This window comes from Cetorhinus maximus, chromosome 12, assembly GCF_964194155.1.
Source record: "Cetorhinus maximus chromosome 12, sCetMax3.hap1.1, whole genome shotgun sequence".
In the NCBI taxonomy this organism is placed as follows: Eukaryota; Metazoa; Chordata; class Chondrichthyes; order Lamniformes; family Cetorhinidae; genus Cetorhinus; species Cetorhinus maximus.
In genome coordinates this window covers 100525727-100545835 of record NC_135890.1, presented here as the reverse complement: position 1 = coordinate 100545835, position 20109 = coordinate 100525727, and the positions used below count along the sequence as shown (strand labels likewise).

The following is a 20109-nucleotide window of genomic DNA, read 5'->3' as shown; positions in this document are numbered from 1 at the left end:
CACCTAACACCTGTGTAAAGTATTCCAAACCATTTCCACAAGAAAGAAGCAGGAGTGTACATGGATAAGATCTGTTACTACATTTTTCTACTTAATAGATTTTCAGGAGGAATTCCATAATCATTTCACAATGTTAAAATCTTTCAACGTGTTTTAAGTGCAACCAAATTACAGTGCATACAATATTTACACGTTACAGTATTGTCTCAAATGATTTAATTATCTTGCTAAAAGGCTTTTTATATTGTCGAATAGGATCTAGAATGCTCCTTCTCTATTTACAGAATTTAAATTTGATCAGAACAGAATATAATCGTCAAAAGCAGCATCGCAGGTCACCTAAGCAACCTCTGGGGATGGGCAACAAAATGCTGGCCTTACCAGCGACACCCACATCCCATGAAAGGAAAAATAAATAAAAGGCAATTAAAAATGGTAATAAACCACTGGGATTTATTTCTAGAGGGTATATAATTCAAAAGTAGTGAAGTTATGTTCAACTTGACTAGGATTCTGGTCAGGCTGCACTTAAAGTGCTGTATACAATTCTTATCTCCTCACTATATTTAGAGAAGTATAGAAGCACTAGAGAAATTGCAAAAGGGATTTACAAAGAATATACCAACTGAGAGATTAAAGATATGGGGAAAGGTGGAACAGGTTGCGCCTTTTCGTTTCAAAACAGAAAACTCAGAGATAACCTGGTAGAGGTCTTCAAAATTATGAATGGATTAGACAGGATAGATGTCAAAAGAATGTTTCCACTTGTGGGTGAACTTAAAACTATGGGCTCGATTTGACGCCCCCTCTCCCCTCCCCATCAGCGTACTTGAAGGCAGGGTAGCTTGTAAAATAAAGCAGGTGCTTCTCCCGCCCACCCCTGACTTGTCACCCATGTTACAGTGGGCGGGGAGGGCGTCAGGCAGCTTGCCCACCCTTCAGCCTACTGAGGCCCTTAAGTGACCAATTAATGGTAAAGGAAGGCGGAGGCCAAGCAGGTAGCCCAGACTTTTCACAGCACAGGCTGCGTCGGTCAGGAAGGGGTACCTCATTTGTGTGTTGTGGGGGGGGTCCACTATGCCCATTGGAGGCTCCCCACTACCACTCCAGGACCCCTTTAACCCTTCCCTTGTGGCCTCTCAAACCAAGCTCCCAGCCTGGGCTCTGCCGGCCAGACCTATCCAAATTCTAGCCTCACCTTTTAAGTCTGGGCTCCATCAGCCTTCTTCCTTGGGGACTGCCTGGAGTCTCAGCAATGGCCACCACTTGACCCTGGGGTTGCTGGGACTATAGAGCTGCCCACAGCTCTCTAGGGTGGAACTCCCTTTCCACTCTAAAACAGTTAAGACTGCTCCCAGGGTAAAATCATTGCGGGGTAGCTGGGTTTCGGGTGGGCGGGCTGACGACCGACTTTTCAGTTGTGGGGGTGGGGAGGGGTGAGGGGAATATGGTGCTTTGCAAAATCCAGTCCTATGGGCTATAATTACAAGAACGTTCTAATAAGCTCAATAGGGAAATGAAGAGAAATTTGTTTCCTGAGGGTGGAACTCACTCCTCCAGAAAGTGGTTGAGGCAAATATCTTCGATGCTTTCAAAAGCAAACTAGACAGGTAGACAAGTGGAAAGTGAATAGAAAGGTATGCTGAAGAGCTGAGATGAGGCAGATGCAAAAGAGTACAAAACACAAGCACAGACTAGTTGGGCCGAGTGGCCCATGTTTGTAATTTAAAACATCTGGGAATTCAATAAAGACAGTGTACTTCAATCAGAATCAGAACAACGTACCTTGGCTTCCAGTGTCCCCAAACGGTCTGTCAGCTGGGAAATTTTACTGCAGTTCAAACAATCTGTAAAAGAAAGGATTTTCAATCAGGATTTGAAGAGATCTTTTTTTAATGAAGGAAGAAACAAACATAGGAAGTGGATTCTTCTGAGAAAAATCAATACAAGCTGTACTTTGCTATGTAGCTTCTTTTTGTTTTCTTTTTGAGTTACATTTGAAAAACCACCTCAAAACTGCAACTTTAAAGCAAAGTTATGGATTTTTTTGTGATCACTGATCATTGTGAAAATCAAGGCACATGTTACTGAAGATTGTAGGTACTTCTCCTAACACAGACCATGGATCAAACCATGCTTCAGATTTTGCAGTTAGCAGTGAAGTGAAAGCACTCGACGCTGACCGCAAAGAAAGCTGTGCACAAAGATCTAGGGGTCTCCACGGATTTCCACTTTCCTGACGTCAGTTGAATCTGTCACCAAGTCAAGGGGATCTCCACGCATCCAGAAACAGTGACGTCATCAAACAGGGTAAACAGCCAATCATATTGAAGTATTCTCACAGACAGTAAACTAGGGAGTAAAATCACTGAATTTTTCATTTTTAATTAAAATTGAGCCATATACAAGGGATTAAGGTAGAAGTTCAAATGTCATAAAGAAACTTTTAAAAAATATATATTTTATTTTTAAAATGTGAATTTTTTGTCACATTGGAGAAATTTGACATTCCACAAATATAAAATTAGTTTTTCAGGTACAGTAAGATTGTTTAGCAATAATAAGGAGCTTTAGTAACCTGTTATAAACCCAATTACACCTCATTCAACAAGGTGTGAGCTTTTCAAGGGTTTTTACAATGAACTAAGTGGCTAGTTTCTGTCAGAAATATACACAGAAGATGCTGGAAATACTCAGCAGGCCTGGCAGTATCCATGGAAAGAGAAATAGAGTTAACATTTTAGGTCAAGGGCCTTTCTTCAGAACCTGTTTTTATTTCAGGTTTCCGGCATCCGCAGTGCTTTGCTCTTGTTCTAGTTTTCGTCAGCTCAGTAATTTCTACTTGATTGCAATCTGGGGTGACTTCAAGGCACACCCTGTGGGGAAGTGTAGAATGATTGACAGATATCTCTGGATTTTCGCATTTAACTGTGCTGTGCAGAATTCCAGAAGCTGCTGTCAGGAATAACATTGGCCTGGATTTTGCCGGAGCAACGATGATGAATGTAGACAGTTTCACTGCCATTTCTACCACAAAATCCGGGCCGATGTTATGCGTGTTCTGTGTTACTTTACTTCTTTTCCATGAAGTCTGCTTACCAAGTGAGTCTTTGGGGAAGTTTAGTGTTCTGCCAAAGTTCACTACTCCAGCTAAGAAACAAGGAACTTAAACTCGGTATTAATTGCTTCACGATTTATAATTCAAAAACTGAATGTAATGCTCTTATAGTAGACCTTACGCACACAGAGCAATATGGGCTGATTTTATTTTCTCTTTAATCAGGCACCTAAACTTGGATCTGACTGCAAAATCTTATCAATCAGCATACAAACAAGCAAGTGATTTGTTACAACATTCCCCTCCGACGGGAGCCAACTAAATGTGATGAGCCAACAGTTTAATTGAAACAGAGGAGGCAGAAGTAAGCTCAAGTTCAGTTACAGTCCAGTCAACTTAAAATTGCTGCATTCTCAACACTGATTTAAAGAGCACATTAACTACTTCCTGCAATTTATCAGAGCAAAAGTGAGAATGAAGAGATTAAATCATTCCGCAGCAATTAAGCACGTTGACTGGAAGTACAAGCTTCCTCGGGTTTTCACTCCTTTAGTCCTTGTGGAATAAAACATTTAAGATTAGCATTTAAGATTTACTGTAAACTTACAATTGGTTCACAATTACGGGAACGTTATTTCATTCAGTTATACATGCAGTCTGATAATGGATTATTTCCCTATATTAGAACTCGCTATAAATAGGTTTGGTTCCATTAATCTTTACTTCAACACATCGCTTCCTGCAGGTTACCCCAGGGCATCTTCCCCTTGGTTGGAGACAGAGAAATGTGATGAAGTAGAGGCTCTGGGCCATAGTTCCTTGTTAATATTACTCCAATAATTCATCTGGTCATTTGTGAGGAACCAACAAAATAAATTACCATGAAAACTGCCACATTGTTGTGAAAAATCCAACATGGTTCACTTAATAATCTTCAGATAAAGGAGCCTGTCGACCCTGCCTGTTCTGGTTGATGCATGACTTCAGCCCCACACCGTGTGGCTGACTCTTAAGTTTCCTCTGGAGTTGCCTAACAAACCATTCAACTGCAATTGAGATGGACAATAAATGCGTCTTTGTCAGCATCATTTTCGTCCCAAAGACAAATTTTAAAAAAACAATGAAGATTATAATATGATAAGAACGAAAGAAAACCCAGAGAGAGGAAAAAGCTATTCAGCCTATCTGGCCCAAATGCATTTAGTTACTCAAGCCTTGAATTTCAAAATGCCTCAGATTATCCTGACTATTCTTGTTTGATCCCGTCTTAATGCACCTAAATCCTTTTTAAAGTAGGGTGGAAAAATGTCACGTGCTATACTCCAGTGATGGACTCACCATTAGCCTGTCTTGTAATGCAAGATCACTCTTCAGGTGCACAGAGTACCTGATTTACCTTATTAGTAGTAGATTCTCACTAACCAGAATATGATCAATGGTTGTAAAATTAATCGGTGGTCTGGTTGTTGCTTACACATTACTTCAACTAGCAGCTTGGTTAAGGACTGGTGAAATGTGGCTAACTTAATAAATTCAGAGAAGCAAACATGTTTAAGACTCAACTGGTTCACTACCTTTTCTTCTTCTCCTTGAGATCTCTGTCCAGGAGCAGGTCCAATCCACAGCACCATGACCTCCACCACGGGCTAGGCGAGGAGGCAAGTCCAGAATCTAACCCATCCAGAATGGGGATCGAACCCCATGCTGTTGACACCAACCTGATCCACACTGGCCGTCCAACCTACTGAGCCAACCAGCACACCCCATCCCAAAGGAGTGCTGGTTGCTGTGACAACATACACTTTTACATGCTGTAGTCCTGAGCTATGAGCAGTGATGGTCAAGCCTCCAATTTCCTTTCCATCCAATGCCTGACCAGGAATGTCTCCCACTCTCACCACCCAGTGTATGTTGGAAGGATTTATAGGTTGATACTCAACAAGTTTGACCGTGTTATGAATGCAGCAAGTCCTGGGGTGGGACTTGAACCTGGAACTTCTGGCTCAGAGGCAGACTTGCTACCATTTGTGCCACAAGACCACCCTTCACTACCTTTTAAGAAACAGAAAAGTACCTGAAGGGGAATGTGTGTATAATAGTATGGGGATAAAGATGCAGGGGGAGATGCAGAGTAAAGGGTTAACTCTAATGATAGCTATTGAGTATGTGCATAAGGAGCTATGTCACAGTGATGTCAATCACTGAGGCAAGATGACTCAGAAGCATCTTGGAGAGTAGCTCCAGCATGTCTTGGTCTTGTATAACCTTTGTAAATAGTTAGAATGTAAATAGATGTGTTTTCAACAAAAGATCATTGCCTCCAGCAAGATCTCTTCTAAAGTAAGAAGCTAATGAATCCCGAGATAAAACCATGATAACAGATGATGGCAGCAGTGATTACACCCACAGACAGAGAGTAGAAAATTGTGGGAAAAGCCCCAAGTGAAGCCCAGCAACAGCGCAGAGCAGCGGGTGAAGGACTTCGAGGCCAACCCATCAACCAAACCAGAGATGACAAAATAACAAGGGCAGCCCAGAGACTGACAAGTCAAACAGCACAGGAAAAGACAGCTTCCAATCAGGGTGAGAAATGACTACTACTTTTTCCCTGCCAGAATCATTTCAAAATACATAGGACTTCAGGCAGGCTGAGCAATGTCAAAATTGATGAAGACATTTTACCAGGTACCGCATCAGGTCTCCCGTATAAAGACAGCAAAGATCAAATGAACACTTTGTTATACACTATTGGGAGCATGGCAGATGACATGCTAGCCAGACAGGGGGTGAACGAACAGACAGCCTCCTACAATGATGTCATTGGAGCCTGTGACACATACTTCAGTCTTTGTAAAAATATTGTCATTGAAAGGGTGAAATTTAATTGGCACAGTCAAAAACAGGGTGAAAGGATTGACTCATTCATCAATAAATTGTACCGTCTAGCCAAAAATTGTGAGTATGGAACACTAAAAAATGACCTGATCAGAGATAGAATAGTCACTGGCATTTTAGCTGAGAATCTCTCTGGCTTCTTACAATTTAAGCAAAGCTGTATAACCGGCCAGAGTGGAAGCAGAATAAGGCTTTTGTCAGAGATGCGAGATTTCCAAAGATCAGCCCGATGAAGTTGTTCAATTTGTGGGTTGTAAAAAGTATAGCAAGGCAGCAACCAGGGAAGCACCCTGCAAAGGCGCCAACCACCATTTTCCAATGTCCCCACTGTGGTGGGAAAAAAGGTCCACAGACGTCAACAATGCCATGTCCAAATTGCACAATGCCAGGGCTGTGGCGCGTTAGGCCATTTTAAAGTGGGCTGCCGTTCCAGGAACTGTGTGTTTATAAGAAGGAGGAATCTGTTAAAGGAGCCTTCATTCAAGAAATTTAAGATGTTGACAACTAGGAAAGCACCTTCCTAGGAGAAATAAAGGAAAATAAAAATCAGTATTGGAGTGCTGACATTGATGTAAATGGGCATCTGACCGAATTCAAGCTAGACACAGGAGCTGGTGTCTTGGCGTTATCTGACAGAGTTTCATGGGTGAATAAAGTGACACTACAACCATCCTCTATTCAACTCCAAGGTCCAGGGGGATCAAGTTAAATGTTCGAGGCCAGCTAGATACGATACTGAAATACAAAGATTGAGAAATTTCTGAAACATTGTAAGTTATCAAGAATGCTTTTTGTTGAGCAGAAAAGCTTGCATAGCTCTGAACCTGCTTCTAAAAGTTGGTGAGGTCAATGCAAAAACACATGATAATGAACTTAGGAGGCAATTCCCCACACTTTTTACAGGCTTCAGTAAGCTGAGGATGTGTGTCACACAAGGTAGATGCTAAACCCCTTTATCTATTCATGCCAAGGAAGGTCCCACACCCACTTCTGAGAAGAGTCAGGAGTGAGATTGACGCGATGCTGCAACAAGGAGCCATTTCACCCGTCACTAAATCAACCAGGTGGTGCTCTGGTATGGTACCAGTCCCAAAGCCTAATGGCTCCATTCGTACCTGCATTGATCTAACACACCTCAACAAGGCAGTTAGAGAAATATATCAAATGGCATCGGTAGATGAGAACTTGGCCAAACTTGAAAGAAGTGCCATCTTCACCAAACTTGACGCCAACAGCAGGTTTTGGCAATTACCACTGGACCAGGAGTTCAAACCCTGAACTACTTTCATTACACCCTTTGGACAGTACCGCTTTAACCGTCTGCCATTTGGCATCAGGTCAGCCCCTGAAATATTCCAAAGGACAATGTCCAATATACTGCAGGGTATTGACAGCATTATCTGCCACATGGATGATATCTTGATCCATGGATCAACGAAACAGGAGCATGACAAATGAGTCAGGGAAGCCTTACTCACACTGCAAGAGGCTGGTTTGACACTCAATGACAAAAGTGAGTTTTCTAGGCCAACAATAACGTTTATAAGGCACATTATACAAGCAACTGGGATTACTACAGGCAAACAGGAAAAAAAAGGTATTAAAGAAATTCCTACCACCACCACCTAGAAACGTAACGAAGCTTCAAAGGTTTATGGGCATGGTCAACCAGCTAGGCAAATTCCACCCTCACTTAGCCTGGATAAATGAACCCCTTAGACATCTTTTACAACAGGACCAGGCATGGTGCTGGACTGAGCATCAGCAGCAGTCATTTGAAAAAATCAAAATAATGCTAATATCCACAGAGGTCTTCGCCCACTGTGACCCAGAACTTCCCCCAATTGTGGCAGCTGATGCATCTGCAATGGAGCTGGGAACAGTGCTATTCCAGGTCCAAAGTGATGGCAAAATAAGATCTGTTTACTATGTTACCGAGACTGAGCAGCGCTATACTGTTATCAAAAAGGAAGCCCTCACAGCGACTTGGACATGTGAGACATTCTCTGATTATGTACTGGGCCTGCACTTTAAGATTGAGGCCGATCATAAGCCATTAATAACATTGTTGAACATGAAGGAGATTGCAAAGATGCCACCCAGGATTCAGCAATTCTAAACTCGACTCATGTGATACAATGCTACTATGGAGTACGTACAGGTAAATATCAGACTACGGACGATACACTGATCAGGGTACCTGCCATTTACCCAGTGCAGGAAGACAAAACCTTCATAGCAGAAGATGAAACCTTTACAGCCTTGACTACCAAATACTTGCTGGCAACAGACAAGAAGTTGTGCGAATTTCGTACAGCCCAAAGACAAGATGAAGAGTGCATCCAGATTCATGTGAACTGCATGGACAGATCACCACAGTACATCACAAGCAACCCCATCTTGAGGCAATATTTTGAACAGCGGCACCACTTCAGTATCATTGACAACCTCCTGGTACGTGATGCAAGAGTGGTGGTACCATCAGCTGTCCGCCTGGATGTCTTCCAGAAGATCCACCAAGGTCATCTTGGCAAAACCAAGTGTCGAGCCAGGGCACAGCAGTCTGTATGGTGGCCAGGGATTTCACACTCAATTGAACAGATGGTCTCCAGCTGTGTCACCTGCACCATCCACAGGCAGGAGCAGAAAGAGTCCTCTCTGCCCTCCTCCTTCCCATCAAGGCCTTGGGAACAACTTGACATGGATTTGTTTGACTATAAATGGAAAATATTTCTTATAGTGGTAGACTATTATTCCCTTTGGATAGAGGTGCAAAAGCTACATGGCCTCACCTCTAAAGCTGTTATTATCTCCTTGAAGAGAATGTTCCTTACCCACATTCCTGATGTTGTCTTCTCTGATAACAGACCACAATTTGTCAACGATTGCTTCCAATCCTTCGAAAAGTCATATGGATTTGTTAATGCCACAGGCTCCCCAAAATACCCATAGCCGAGCGAGGAGTATGCACTGTAAAAGACCTTTGAAGAAGAATGGCGGTTCACACTTGCTCTGCTTAGTTATTGTTCAACACCAGTAAATAATGGGTTTGCCCCCTGCAAGCTTCTGATAGGCCACAAGCTAAAAACCCAACTTCCTTACCTACCCCACACCTTACTATCAAATGTCATGGGGAAGACCATCATCGAGCTAGGAAGGAGGAAGAAGCCTACCGAGTGAGTCAAGCTTGTATGTTTAACCAGAGGCATAGGGCTCAAGGCCTTCCAATTATTGGAAGGGGAGAGAGGGTATGGATCAGAGACCAGAGCCATGCAGGAATGGTAAATGAGAAGCTATAACAACCGAGATCGTATCTGGTCAAGACACAGTCAGGCATCATTCAGTCCAGCATCATTTGAAGGAACAGATCTGCCCTAATCTCAAAAGGCCAGTATATTCAAGTTCAGTTATTCTCTACAGAACTGATAAATCAATGAAGTGAAATTCATCTGGGGCCCCTACCTGATGTTATTCCAGTGAATCCACTTGATCTCTGCTTTCTGAAAGAGATGCTTACAATGCTATACAAGCCATGAGCACTTTGTGCTCTAATGTTATTCCAATACTTTGAAATACTCCATCTTTTCCAAATGTTCCACTTCTGTGATTACTAAATTCATCCCTCTAGGTTTTCCAGGACACTTTTCCAAAGGGAAATTTAAAAAGTATTTTTCTCTTGTTTTTTAATATTTAATTGTTCATTGGTTATAACAATATTGGAGATATATACACAGGATTTCACAGTATAATAAAAATGTTACTTGTATATAGTTTTTAAGAACTCCATTCTCCCATATCTCTCCATAAGGCAGTGATTCACGCTGTGAGTGGTTCTATGGGTGTTGGCAGTGCACGAGTGCTTTGCTCTAGTGGTCCTTTTGCTCGAGTAAATCTGGACTGTGAGGTTCAGTAGTTATTCAATCATGGGCAATGCATTAATTTTTCTGTAGCGTGCAAGTGATTTGTTTAAACGTGTATTTTAAGTTTTTTTGTGCGGCCTGTGCAGGAATTGTTGGGTTACTGCATGACCATGTAGCTTTGAGGGAACTTTGATCATAGGGTGGAAGGGGGCTGGATGTGTCCGTAGTGCTTAAGTGTGGATCTGGTTTCTCACTTTGCTCAGATCAGCTACTTGAGCCTGAAACAGGCATGAAAATTTGTACCTTCATAGCCTGTCTGCTCACTAAGACGCTGCACAGTACATTTTTCCACTGAGTTTTCAGAATTGCAAATCCCTTAACCCCTCTATTTTTTCTACCAAACACAAACAAACACTTCTTTAGTTCAAGAACTCCATGGACAGCAATGGAAAACTCACTTTCAGCCTGTTTTTGGTGGCAGAGGTTGAATTCAGCTTGGGTTTTGACCTCGATCTGTCAATGTAAATCCTGCTTCCGAGTTCTGAATCAAAAGAGGCATTAATGAGATCCCCCCTCCGAGGCAGGACTCACGCTGGTACTGAATCAGTTACATGTGGAAAATTGCCAGTTTAAACCGGCAACAGATATTTCACTGCTCTCCTCTGACAAGTTGCAATTCTCTTCTTCACCTTGCCCTATAATGCCTGTTGTTCACTGCATATCACTGCTGTTTTCAGACAATGATGGAATTTGTCTTTTTCCATTTCTCCCTGTTTTATCCCCTGCTCTGTAAACATTGACTCCTTGCTGGAGTATCAGGCCCCTTTTGCTAATCCCCCAAGTGATTGCTCTTTACATGCAAGTAGAGCAGTGTTGACAGGCTATTCAATCCATAGCCAGCAAAAATTGTGTCCAATCCTAATTTCATTCAACACCCTGCACAGATGTACTTCTAAAAGAAAAGCACTGGATAGTTTTCTCCACCATTACCAAAGGCACTGAGGTAACTGTAACCTCTCCACCACTGCACCATCTAACTAGACCAAACTGGACCGTGGACTATATGGCCAGGATTTAGTGCTAGCAATGGGGGTCCTTCCTCCACCGGTTGGAGTACTGGTGGAAGCCTCGTGTGGCTCCTGTGGGTGAGGCACAACACTATCTAAGTGCCCCCAGGCACAACATTCAAAAGGGCATTAGATGATTATTTAAATAGAAACAATGTGCTGGGTTACGGGGAAAAGGCAGAAGTGTAGCACTAAGTCATAATGCTCATTTGGAGAACCAGTGCACACACGATGGGCCAAATGGCCTCCTTCTGCGACGTAACAACTCTGTGATTCTGTGAAAACTGGCCAGCATCAGGCATTCCTCAGGATTTAGGACCCTGGGAGCACAATCCCATCCTCGTCTGCCACCCCTCCTCCCAGGGGCTGCCAGCCAATCAGAGACCTGCAGCTGTCCATCACCCAACGGTGGCTGCTGGCAATAATGCTCCAAGGCCTAGCCAGAGAATCGCCACTGGATACCTGGACACAGGTGAGTGGGGTGAGATTGGGTTCACTGGCGGGGCTTGTGTGAGAGTTGGGGGCAAGGGCAGAGGGGTGGCTTGCCCCGACCTCCCAGTCCCGAAGCCGGGTCCCTCAATTGGGCACAGAGCACCTGACAACAAGGCCCCCGGACCCCCACCGAAGGACGCAGGCAAAGCTGACAGAGCTTAATTGGCATCCTGCTGCCGGTGGGCAGGACTCCCATGTCGGGCCCTTCTCACCCCCGACTAAAGTGGGGAATCCATCATGGGGGTACTCCTGTCGAATTCTCCCACCCACCCCTCCCCCTGCCATCATGCCAGTTCTGTGGGCTCCATTAAATTCCGCCCAATGTGTCAATTACTTGCTGTTTTAACCAGCAGAGGTTGGAAAGTTTAAGTTTTTGTTATCAAATTCCAAGCACATACAGAAAGAAGGGCCGGGATTTTCCGGCCCTGTTGCGGGTGGGACCTGCTGCATGCGAGGAGGCCCCCCCAGCCAGAAGTCCATTGACTTGCGGCGGGACTGGAAGATCCCGGTGGCGGGTGGGTGGGGAAAATCCCGCCAAAGGTGAAGGATGGTGAAATAGAGTCAAACGAGAGAAAGGGAAATAAAAAGTGGGAAAAAATGACTGGAATGAGAGAGAGAGAGAGAGAGAGAGAGAAAAGAGATAGGGAGGAAGAATAAGAAAATTGATCTGGGTGTCCTGGTGCATGAATCACAAAAAGTTAGTATGTAGGTACAGCAAATGATTAGGAAGGCAAATGGAATGTTGGAATTTATTGCAAGATTTTACTGCAGCTGTACATGGCCTTGGTGTGACCACATCTGGAGCACTGTGTACAGCTTTGGTCTCCTTATTTGAAAAAAGATATAATTGCTTTAGAAGCAGTTCAGGGAAAGTTTACTTGACTCATTCCTAGGATGAAGGGCTTATCTTATGAAGAAAGGTTGAATAGATTGGGCCTTTACCCACTGTAGTTTAGAAGAATGAGAGGTGATCTTATTGAAACATATAAGATCTTGAGGGCACTTGATAGGGTGGATATCCAGATGATGTTTCATCTTTGGGGGAGACTAAAACTAGGGGACACAGTTTAAGAATAAGAGGTCTCCCTTTTAAGAAAGAGGGTGAGGGTTTTTTTTCTCTCAGAGGGTTGTTAGCCTTTGGAATTCCCCAGAAAACAGAGGAGGCTGCGTCTTTAAATTGATTCTAGACTGAGTTAGACAGATTTTTGTCAGACAAGGAGTCAAGGTGGGGTTGCGGTGGTGGGGGTTTGGTGGGGCAGACAGGTGGACATCAACCAGATCAGCCATGATCATACTGAATAGCAGAGCAAGCTTGAAGGCCCAAATGGCCTACTCCTGCTCCCAAATCCTATGTTCTTATGAAATGCAGTCCCTCTTATTTTGCAGACAAACATAACAGCCAATTTTAACACAGCAAGAGACCACAAAAAAATGTGATAAAAGACCAGCCAATTTGACTTGGTTATGAATCATTGCCGGCCAGGAAGCAGGGGAACTCCTCTGATAATATTTGAATAGTAACAAGGGGTGTTATTTTTACATTCAGCTGAACACGCAGACAGGGCCTCAATTAATGTCATATTTGGAAGTCAGCACCTCCAACAGTGCAGCAGTCCCTCTGTAGTGCATTACAGGGAAGCTTGAAACCATGGCTCAGAGACACCTATGCACCGAGCCAAGCTGTCTCTTACAGATCTGATTTAAGCTGTATGTACCTTTGCATGAACATGTGGGACTCAAGAATCTCTTTGAGAATGGTCATTCCTCACACTTGAATTGTGACAGTTGAGTGCCAGTCAAGATACTCAAACATTGGCCATCAAAACTGTGCCCAATTTGTCTCCTTATAGAGTTCTTTCCAGTAGGCGTTTCTGGAGATTTAGTAATAGGATCCCTCCACGATTTTTCCCCAAGCTGGCCTGGGTGCACCCAGGCCAAATGCTCTCCCCAGCTAAGACTAGGTAACTCAGCAACGTGTGGGGATTAAAGCTTGCATCTTCCACACTGTACAGTTCAATATCACATTCCTTATCCACTGACACAAGGTGGGAAGTGTACTTTGAACTTTTATAATAGTTTCTGACACCTAAGTCCAGAGTCAGTTATTTTAATTAATCAACCTATTTCAGACAGCATTAAATATACAAATGAGAACCTTAAAGCTTTTGAGAGTGCATGCCTATATTTAAGAAGGGAAATAGGACATGCCCAGGGAACTATAGACCAATCAGTGTCTGGAAAAGTAATGGATCCCCTGCTAAAGGAGAAAACAGAGAAACACCTAGAAATCCAAAATAATAATGAATAGTCAATATGGATTTCAAAGGTAAAATACTTGCTTGACCAACCACATGATAACAGAGTGCAGACAAGGGTAATGTAGTAGATATAATATATCTAGATTTCCAAAAAGCCTTTGATAAAGTACCACATAATAGCTCAATGACAGGGTTGCCAACTGTGATTAAATGTATTCCTGAAGGTTTCATCACATGACTTGCCCCCAAGCTCCAGCCTTTCATCCACCAACACATCCATCTTTGTGATGTACTGCCTTCCTACGCCAATTGGAAAGCAAAAAGATTCATTACCCAATTGGATGATGCTTGACTGTGAGCCAAACAGCCCTTCTCTTCCCCACTCTGTTTTCAATATTTCTATATCTGGTAAAGAGAAATGCTCAAACAACTTTTTTAAATATCTTTTTTAAAAGTCCTGATCATTTTTCTCCAGGGTTGCACACAGTCCTGGAGATTGATCTTCAATGTGGAGTCTCGAGGCCAATCTTGGAGGGTTAGCAACTGTACCCAATGAGCATGTGGAGTCAAGGGACAAGTAGCAGAATGGATATATAGCTGGCTGACTGAAAGACAGAGAGCAGAGAGTAGGGGTAAAAATTAACTATTCAGAGTGGCAGAAGGTGGGAAGTAAGTCCCACAAGGATTAGGTATTGGACCACTGTGGTTCGCAATGAATATAAATGATTTAGACTTTGGAATAAAAATCAATTTCTAAAGTTGCAGGTGACAATAAATTGGAAAGGACAGTTATCACTTAGGAATGTAACAAATTACAAGAGGTCATTAAAAAACTTGCAGTATCGGCATATAATTGACAAATAGATTTCAACATAGATAATTGAGAGGTATTACAATTTGATAAAAAATAATGAGGTCACATATTACTTGGAAAGTAGGAATCTAAATGGGACAGAGGACCAAAGAGACCTGAGTGTACAAATACACAGTCACCAAAAGTTGCAGGTTAATAAGGCCATAACAAAAGCAAACTAAACTCTATGATTTATTTCTAGAGAGATATAATTGAAAAGTAGAGAGGTTATGCTGAACTTGTATCAAGCCTTGATAAGACCACACTTGGGAGTACTGTGTGCAAATCTGATCACTATTATAAAAAGGACAGTGCAGCACCGGAAAGGGTGCAAACGAAGACTTACAAGATAATGCCAGAAGTGGAAGGTTATAACCATCAGAAGCTGAGGGGTGACCTAATAATGGTTGTGAAAGGTTTTGACAGAGTAGACAAAGAGAGAATTTTCCACTCATGGGGGAGAGCAAAACTAGAGGTCATCAATATAAGATTGCCATCATTAAGAAATCAAAAGCTAATTCAGAAGAAATTTCTTTACCTAGAGAGTAGTGAGAATGAGGAATTCACTACCACAGGAAGCAGTTGAGACAAATGATATAGGTAAAATAAAAAGAAAGACTTGCATTTACATAGCGCTTTTCACAACCATTGAATGCCTCAAGGTACTTTATGGCTTAATAAAGTCCTTTTGAAGTTCAGTCACGGCTGTAATATAGGAAATGCAACAACCAAGTTTGCATACATCAAACTCCCACAAACAGCAATCTAATAATGACCAGGTAGTCTGTTTTTATGATGTTAATTGAGGGATAAATATTGGCCAGGGCACCAGGGAGAACTCAGAGATAAAAACAAAAAACTGCGGATGCTGGAAATCCAAAACAAAAACAGAAATACCTAGAAAAGCTCAGCAGGTCTGGCAGCATTGGCGGAGAAGAACAAAGTTGACGTTTTGAGTCCTCATGACGCTTCAACAGAACTAAGTAAAAATAGGAGAGGGGTGAAATATAAGCTGGTTTAAGGTGGGGGGGTGGGGCGAGAGAGCTGGAGAACTGCCCTGCTCTTCTTTGAAATAGTGCCATGGGGTTTTACATCCACTCAAGCAGATGGATGGGAATCCCAGTTTAATGTCACTTCAAAGACAGCATCTCCAACAGGGCAGCACTCCCTCAGTATTGCACTGGGGTTTCAGCCTTAACTTTTATCCTCGAGTGGGACTTGAACCTGGAATGTTGTGACTCAGAGGTGAAGTGCTGCCAACTGAACCACTGAGCCACAGCTGGCACTTACATTTAATGGGAGGCTAAGCAAGCATATCAGAAGGGATTAGAGGGTTATGTTTATAGAGTTAGATGAGAAAGGATGGGAGGCAGCTTGGGTGAAGCATAAATGTGGGTATGGACTGGTTGGGCACAATAGCCTGTTTCTGTGCTGTACATCCTATGTAATTCTACATAAGAGTCAGTGATTTGAACAACATGCCAGGGGGCAGTGTTGCACCACTTGAGTTTGAACAGTATAACCAAGTTTAAAAAGTTCCTAATTGGTTCAATAGAAAAATTAATTTACTTTAACCAGTTTTCTCCGCCGCCCTTCTCCTGAAAGCATTCACCTGGATAGATACGAACAAACGAACATATGAATTAGGAGCATGAGGAGGCCATTTGGCCCCTCGAGCCTGCTTTGCCATTCAATAAGATCATCGCTGATCTGATTGTGACTTCAACTCCACATTCCCACCTACCCCTGATATCCTTTGATTCCCCTGTTAGTTAAGAATCTATCTACCGCTGCCTTAAAAATATTCAGTGACCCTGCCTCCACCACTCTCTGGGGACGAGAGTTTCACACACTCCTGACCCTCAGAGAAGAAAAATTCTCCTCCATCTTAAATGGAAGATCCCTTATTTTTAAACTGTGTCCCCTAGTGCTAGTCTCTCCCACAAGGGGAAACATCCTCTCAGCATCCATCCTGTTAAGTCCCCTCAGGTAAGATCACCTCTCATTTGTCTAAACTCCAATGGATACAGGCCCAGCTTGTTCAACCTTTTCTCATAAAATAACCCTCCCAACAACATCCCAGACATCAGTTGAATGAACCTTCTCTGAACTGCTTCTAACACATTTATATCCTTTCTCAAATAAGTAAATAGTACTCCAGATGTGGTCTCACCAACGCCTTGCACAACTGCAGCAAAATTTTAATATTCCATTCTCCTTGCAATAAACAACAATATTCCATTTGCCTTCCTAATCACTTGCTGTATTTGCAGACTAATTTTTTGTGATTCATGTACCACGACATCCGGGTTCCTCTGTACCACCAAGTTCTACAATCTCTCTCAATTTAAATAGTATACTGCTTTTCTATTCTTCCTGCCAAAATGGACAAGTCCACATTTTCCCACATTATACTCCATCTGCCAAACTTTTGCCCACTCACCTAACCTATCTATATACCTTTGCGAACTCTCTACCTCCTCTTGACAGCTTACTTTCCTATCTACCTTTGTGCTTACTCTCTGCTTCCTGTTAGCTAACCAATCCTCTATCCAAGCCAATATATTACCCCCTACACCATAAGCTCTTATTTTGCATAGTAACCTTTGATGTGGAACTTTGTCAAATGCCTTCTGGAAATCTAAGTACAGCATATCCACAGATTCCCCTTTATCCATGTTACCTGTTACTTCCTCAAAGAACTCCAATAAATTAGTCAAATGCGATTTCCCTTTCACAAAACCATGCTGATTCTGCCTGATTGCATTGAGATTTTCGAAGTGTCCTGCTATAACCTCCTTAATAACAGATTCCAACATGTTCCCCAAGTCAGAAGTTAAGCTAACTGCCCTGCAGTTTCTTGCTTTCTGTCTCCCTCCTTTCTTGAGAAGAAAAGTTACATTCACTATTTTCCAATCTGATGGGACCTTTCCAGAACATAGGGAATTTTGAAAAATTAAAACCAATGCATCTACTATCTCAGCAGCCACCTCTTTTACGTTCTAGAATGAAGTCCATCAGCACCTGGGGACTTGTCAGCTTTTAGTTCTAATAATTTTCTCAGTACCCTTTCCCTGGTGATTGTAATTGTTTTAAGTTACTGCCTCCCTTTCATCTCCTGATTAACACTTATTTTGGGGATGTTATTTGTATCCTCTACAGCAGGGGTGGGGAACCCCTGGCTCAGGGGCTGAATCCGGCCTGTTGCACTTTTCCATCCGGCCCGCAGTGGGATTTCAAAATCCAGCCTCGCCTCATCTCTCCTCCCCACGTGCTGCACTCAGGGCCAGCCGTTGCCATGTTCTGATGCCTGAGCCTCGGCCGCAGTCGCCAGAGGCCCAGGTTGTGGGGAGAGAGCAAGGCCTGAGATCCAGGAGCAGGAATGCAGGGCAGGGATGTGGAACTGCTGGCTGATGGTTGGGTGGTGAAGTCTGAGTAACCCGGGGTGGGGGAGAAAGGGAGCAGGACACCTGGCCCCATCGGCGGCTCACCCACCCTTCTCCCAGCTCCATTGGTGTCCTAGGACAGGGGCTCAGCCCCTGCAGACTGAGGAAGAGGCCCAGGCGCAGCCTCAGACTGGGAGTTGGCCAGAGCCTTGGGTTGTTGAGTCAATGTCCTGGGCTGGTTTGGGGATGAACCAGAGTGGGAAAGGAAAGAGAGAGAGAGACAGACAGACAGACAGAGTGGGAATTGGAAAGAGAGAGATGGAGTGGGAGTTGGAGAAAGAGCCAGACAGAAAGAGCGGGAAAGGAGATACAGACAGATAGAGAGAAAAGCCCGTTGCGAGTAGCAACATCATCAGGATCAGCAGACATAACAAGGCTCGATAAGGAAAAGCAAACTCATCGATCACATTAAAGCAGTGGGCGAGCTGAACATTTTTGTATTCTCTAAAAAAAATTAAATTAAGTTGGCTTTTCAATGTGTGTGGCCCATAACTGATTTTGTCTATGTGTGAGTGGCTCTTGATAAGAAAAATGTTCCCCACGCCTGCTCTACATAAAATATCTGTTTAGTTTGTCCACCATTTCCTTATTTTCCATTATTATTCCCTATTCTGACTCTCTAGAGGACCAACACTCACTTTACTTACTCTGTTCCTTTTTAAATACCTGTAGAAACTCTTACCATCTGTTTTTATATTTCTAGCTAGCTTTTTCTCATATTCTAATACTCTCTCCTTATTAATCTTTTAGTCATTCTTTGCTGCTCTTAATATTCTGTTCAATCTTCTGACCTGCTACTCATCTTTGCAGAATTGTATGCTTCTTCTTTCAATTTGATACTAACTTTAACTTCCTTAGGTACCCATGACTGGTGCGTCTTCCCCATCTTTCTTTCTCACTGGAATGTATCTTTTCCGAGTATTCTGAAATATCCCCTTAAATGTCTGCAACTGCATCTCTACTGACCTGTCCCTTAACCTAATTTCCCAGTTCACTTAGCCAGCTCTGTTTTCATGCCCTCATAATTACCCTTATTTAAAACACTATTCTTAGATCTTCTCTCCCTCAAACTGAATGTGAAATTCAATCATATTATGATCACTACTACCTACAGGCCATACTTGCATTATGAGATCATTAATTAAACCTGTCTCATTGCACATTGGCGATACAGTTCTGAGGGCACTTGCCCAACAGACTCACAGCCAGACGTGATCATGATGTACACAAATGCATACCTCTGGTCAAGGATTCCTGGATAGTACCCAGGAGTATGATGTCAGAACCAACAATCCCCCTAATGTTTTGTTTTTGCTGTGTGGCAGCTTATTCTTTTAAGTGCAGAAGCCCTTTTGTGTTTTGTGCATTAACTTAAAGGGGCCGGCATGTGCTCAGCTTGCTCAGGGACTTCTGGATTGCAATGCAGCCTAAAGGCAACATTAGTCAGAACGATTCACAACATCTCCCAACCCAAAGTCAAACTGGACCACCCCTCCTCCCACCCCAGCTGAGGTCAGCAGGTGCAGGAATCAAATTTCAAACCTTACTGATCTATGTGGATTAGTTCCTCACTATATTAACCAGCTCAGCCTTTGGGGGAGATCCATCAAGTCTTTCTTGAGCATCTTAGAGAGGGTCAAGGCTAAATAGGCTATTATCACTGTGACTTTTGGTTTAATTGTAACTCGTTGGAATAACAGTGTCATAAATCATACATCATGGATTGGCTGTCTCCTGATATTAAACTTTAACAGAATTCAGAAGATGTTGAGCGGAGTTCTGTAATGTGAGCAAGCATGAAAATGCAAAGCTCCATTTCTGGTGAGCAAAGAGCCAACCATACAACTCAGGGCTGCACCCCATTCTACAGGTACTCGTCCCATGTCACATGACTGTCCCTTAAATAGAGACATCACATTACCAAGAAGGCTGAACACTGCTGGGCAAATCCAACTGAATATGCAAATTCATCCTCCTCTCTTGAACATCAGAATCCAAGTTTCACATTCGGAACATTGTAGCTCACACCACAATTTCCATAGTAGCCTTTTGTGCTCATACATCTGAACTGAATTTACCTGGAATACAATCCAACTCATTGGGAAAGAACAAATTATAGCAACTGCAGATCAGTGCAGATTACTTTGGAATCTATTCCTGCCCAACATTCCTGACGATTC

The 20109-nt window shown here is 42.9% G+C and overlaps 1 protein-coding gene across 1 annotated transcript in view; it reads right to left on the bottom strand.

Moving 5' to 3' along the window:
* Positions 1-20109, bottom strand: part of emid1 (EMI domain containing 1) — a 386658-nt gene that overhangs the window by 129135 nt on the left and 237414 nt on the right. Inside the window, exon 5 of the mRNA XM_078554249.1 lies at positions 1786-1847. Within this exon, the coding sequence (XP_078410375.1) occupies positions 1786-1847 (62 nt within the window). The remainder of the gene's footprint in view (positions 1-1785; positions 1848-20109) is intronic.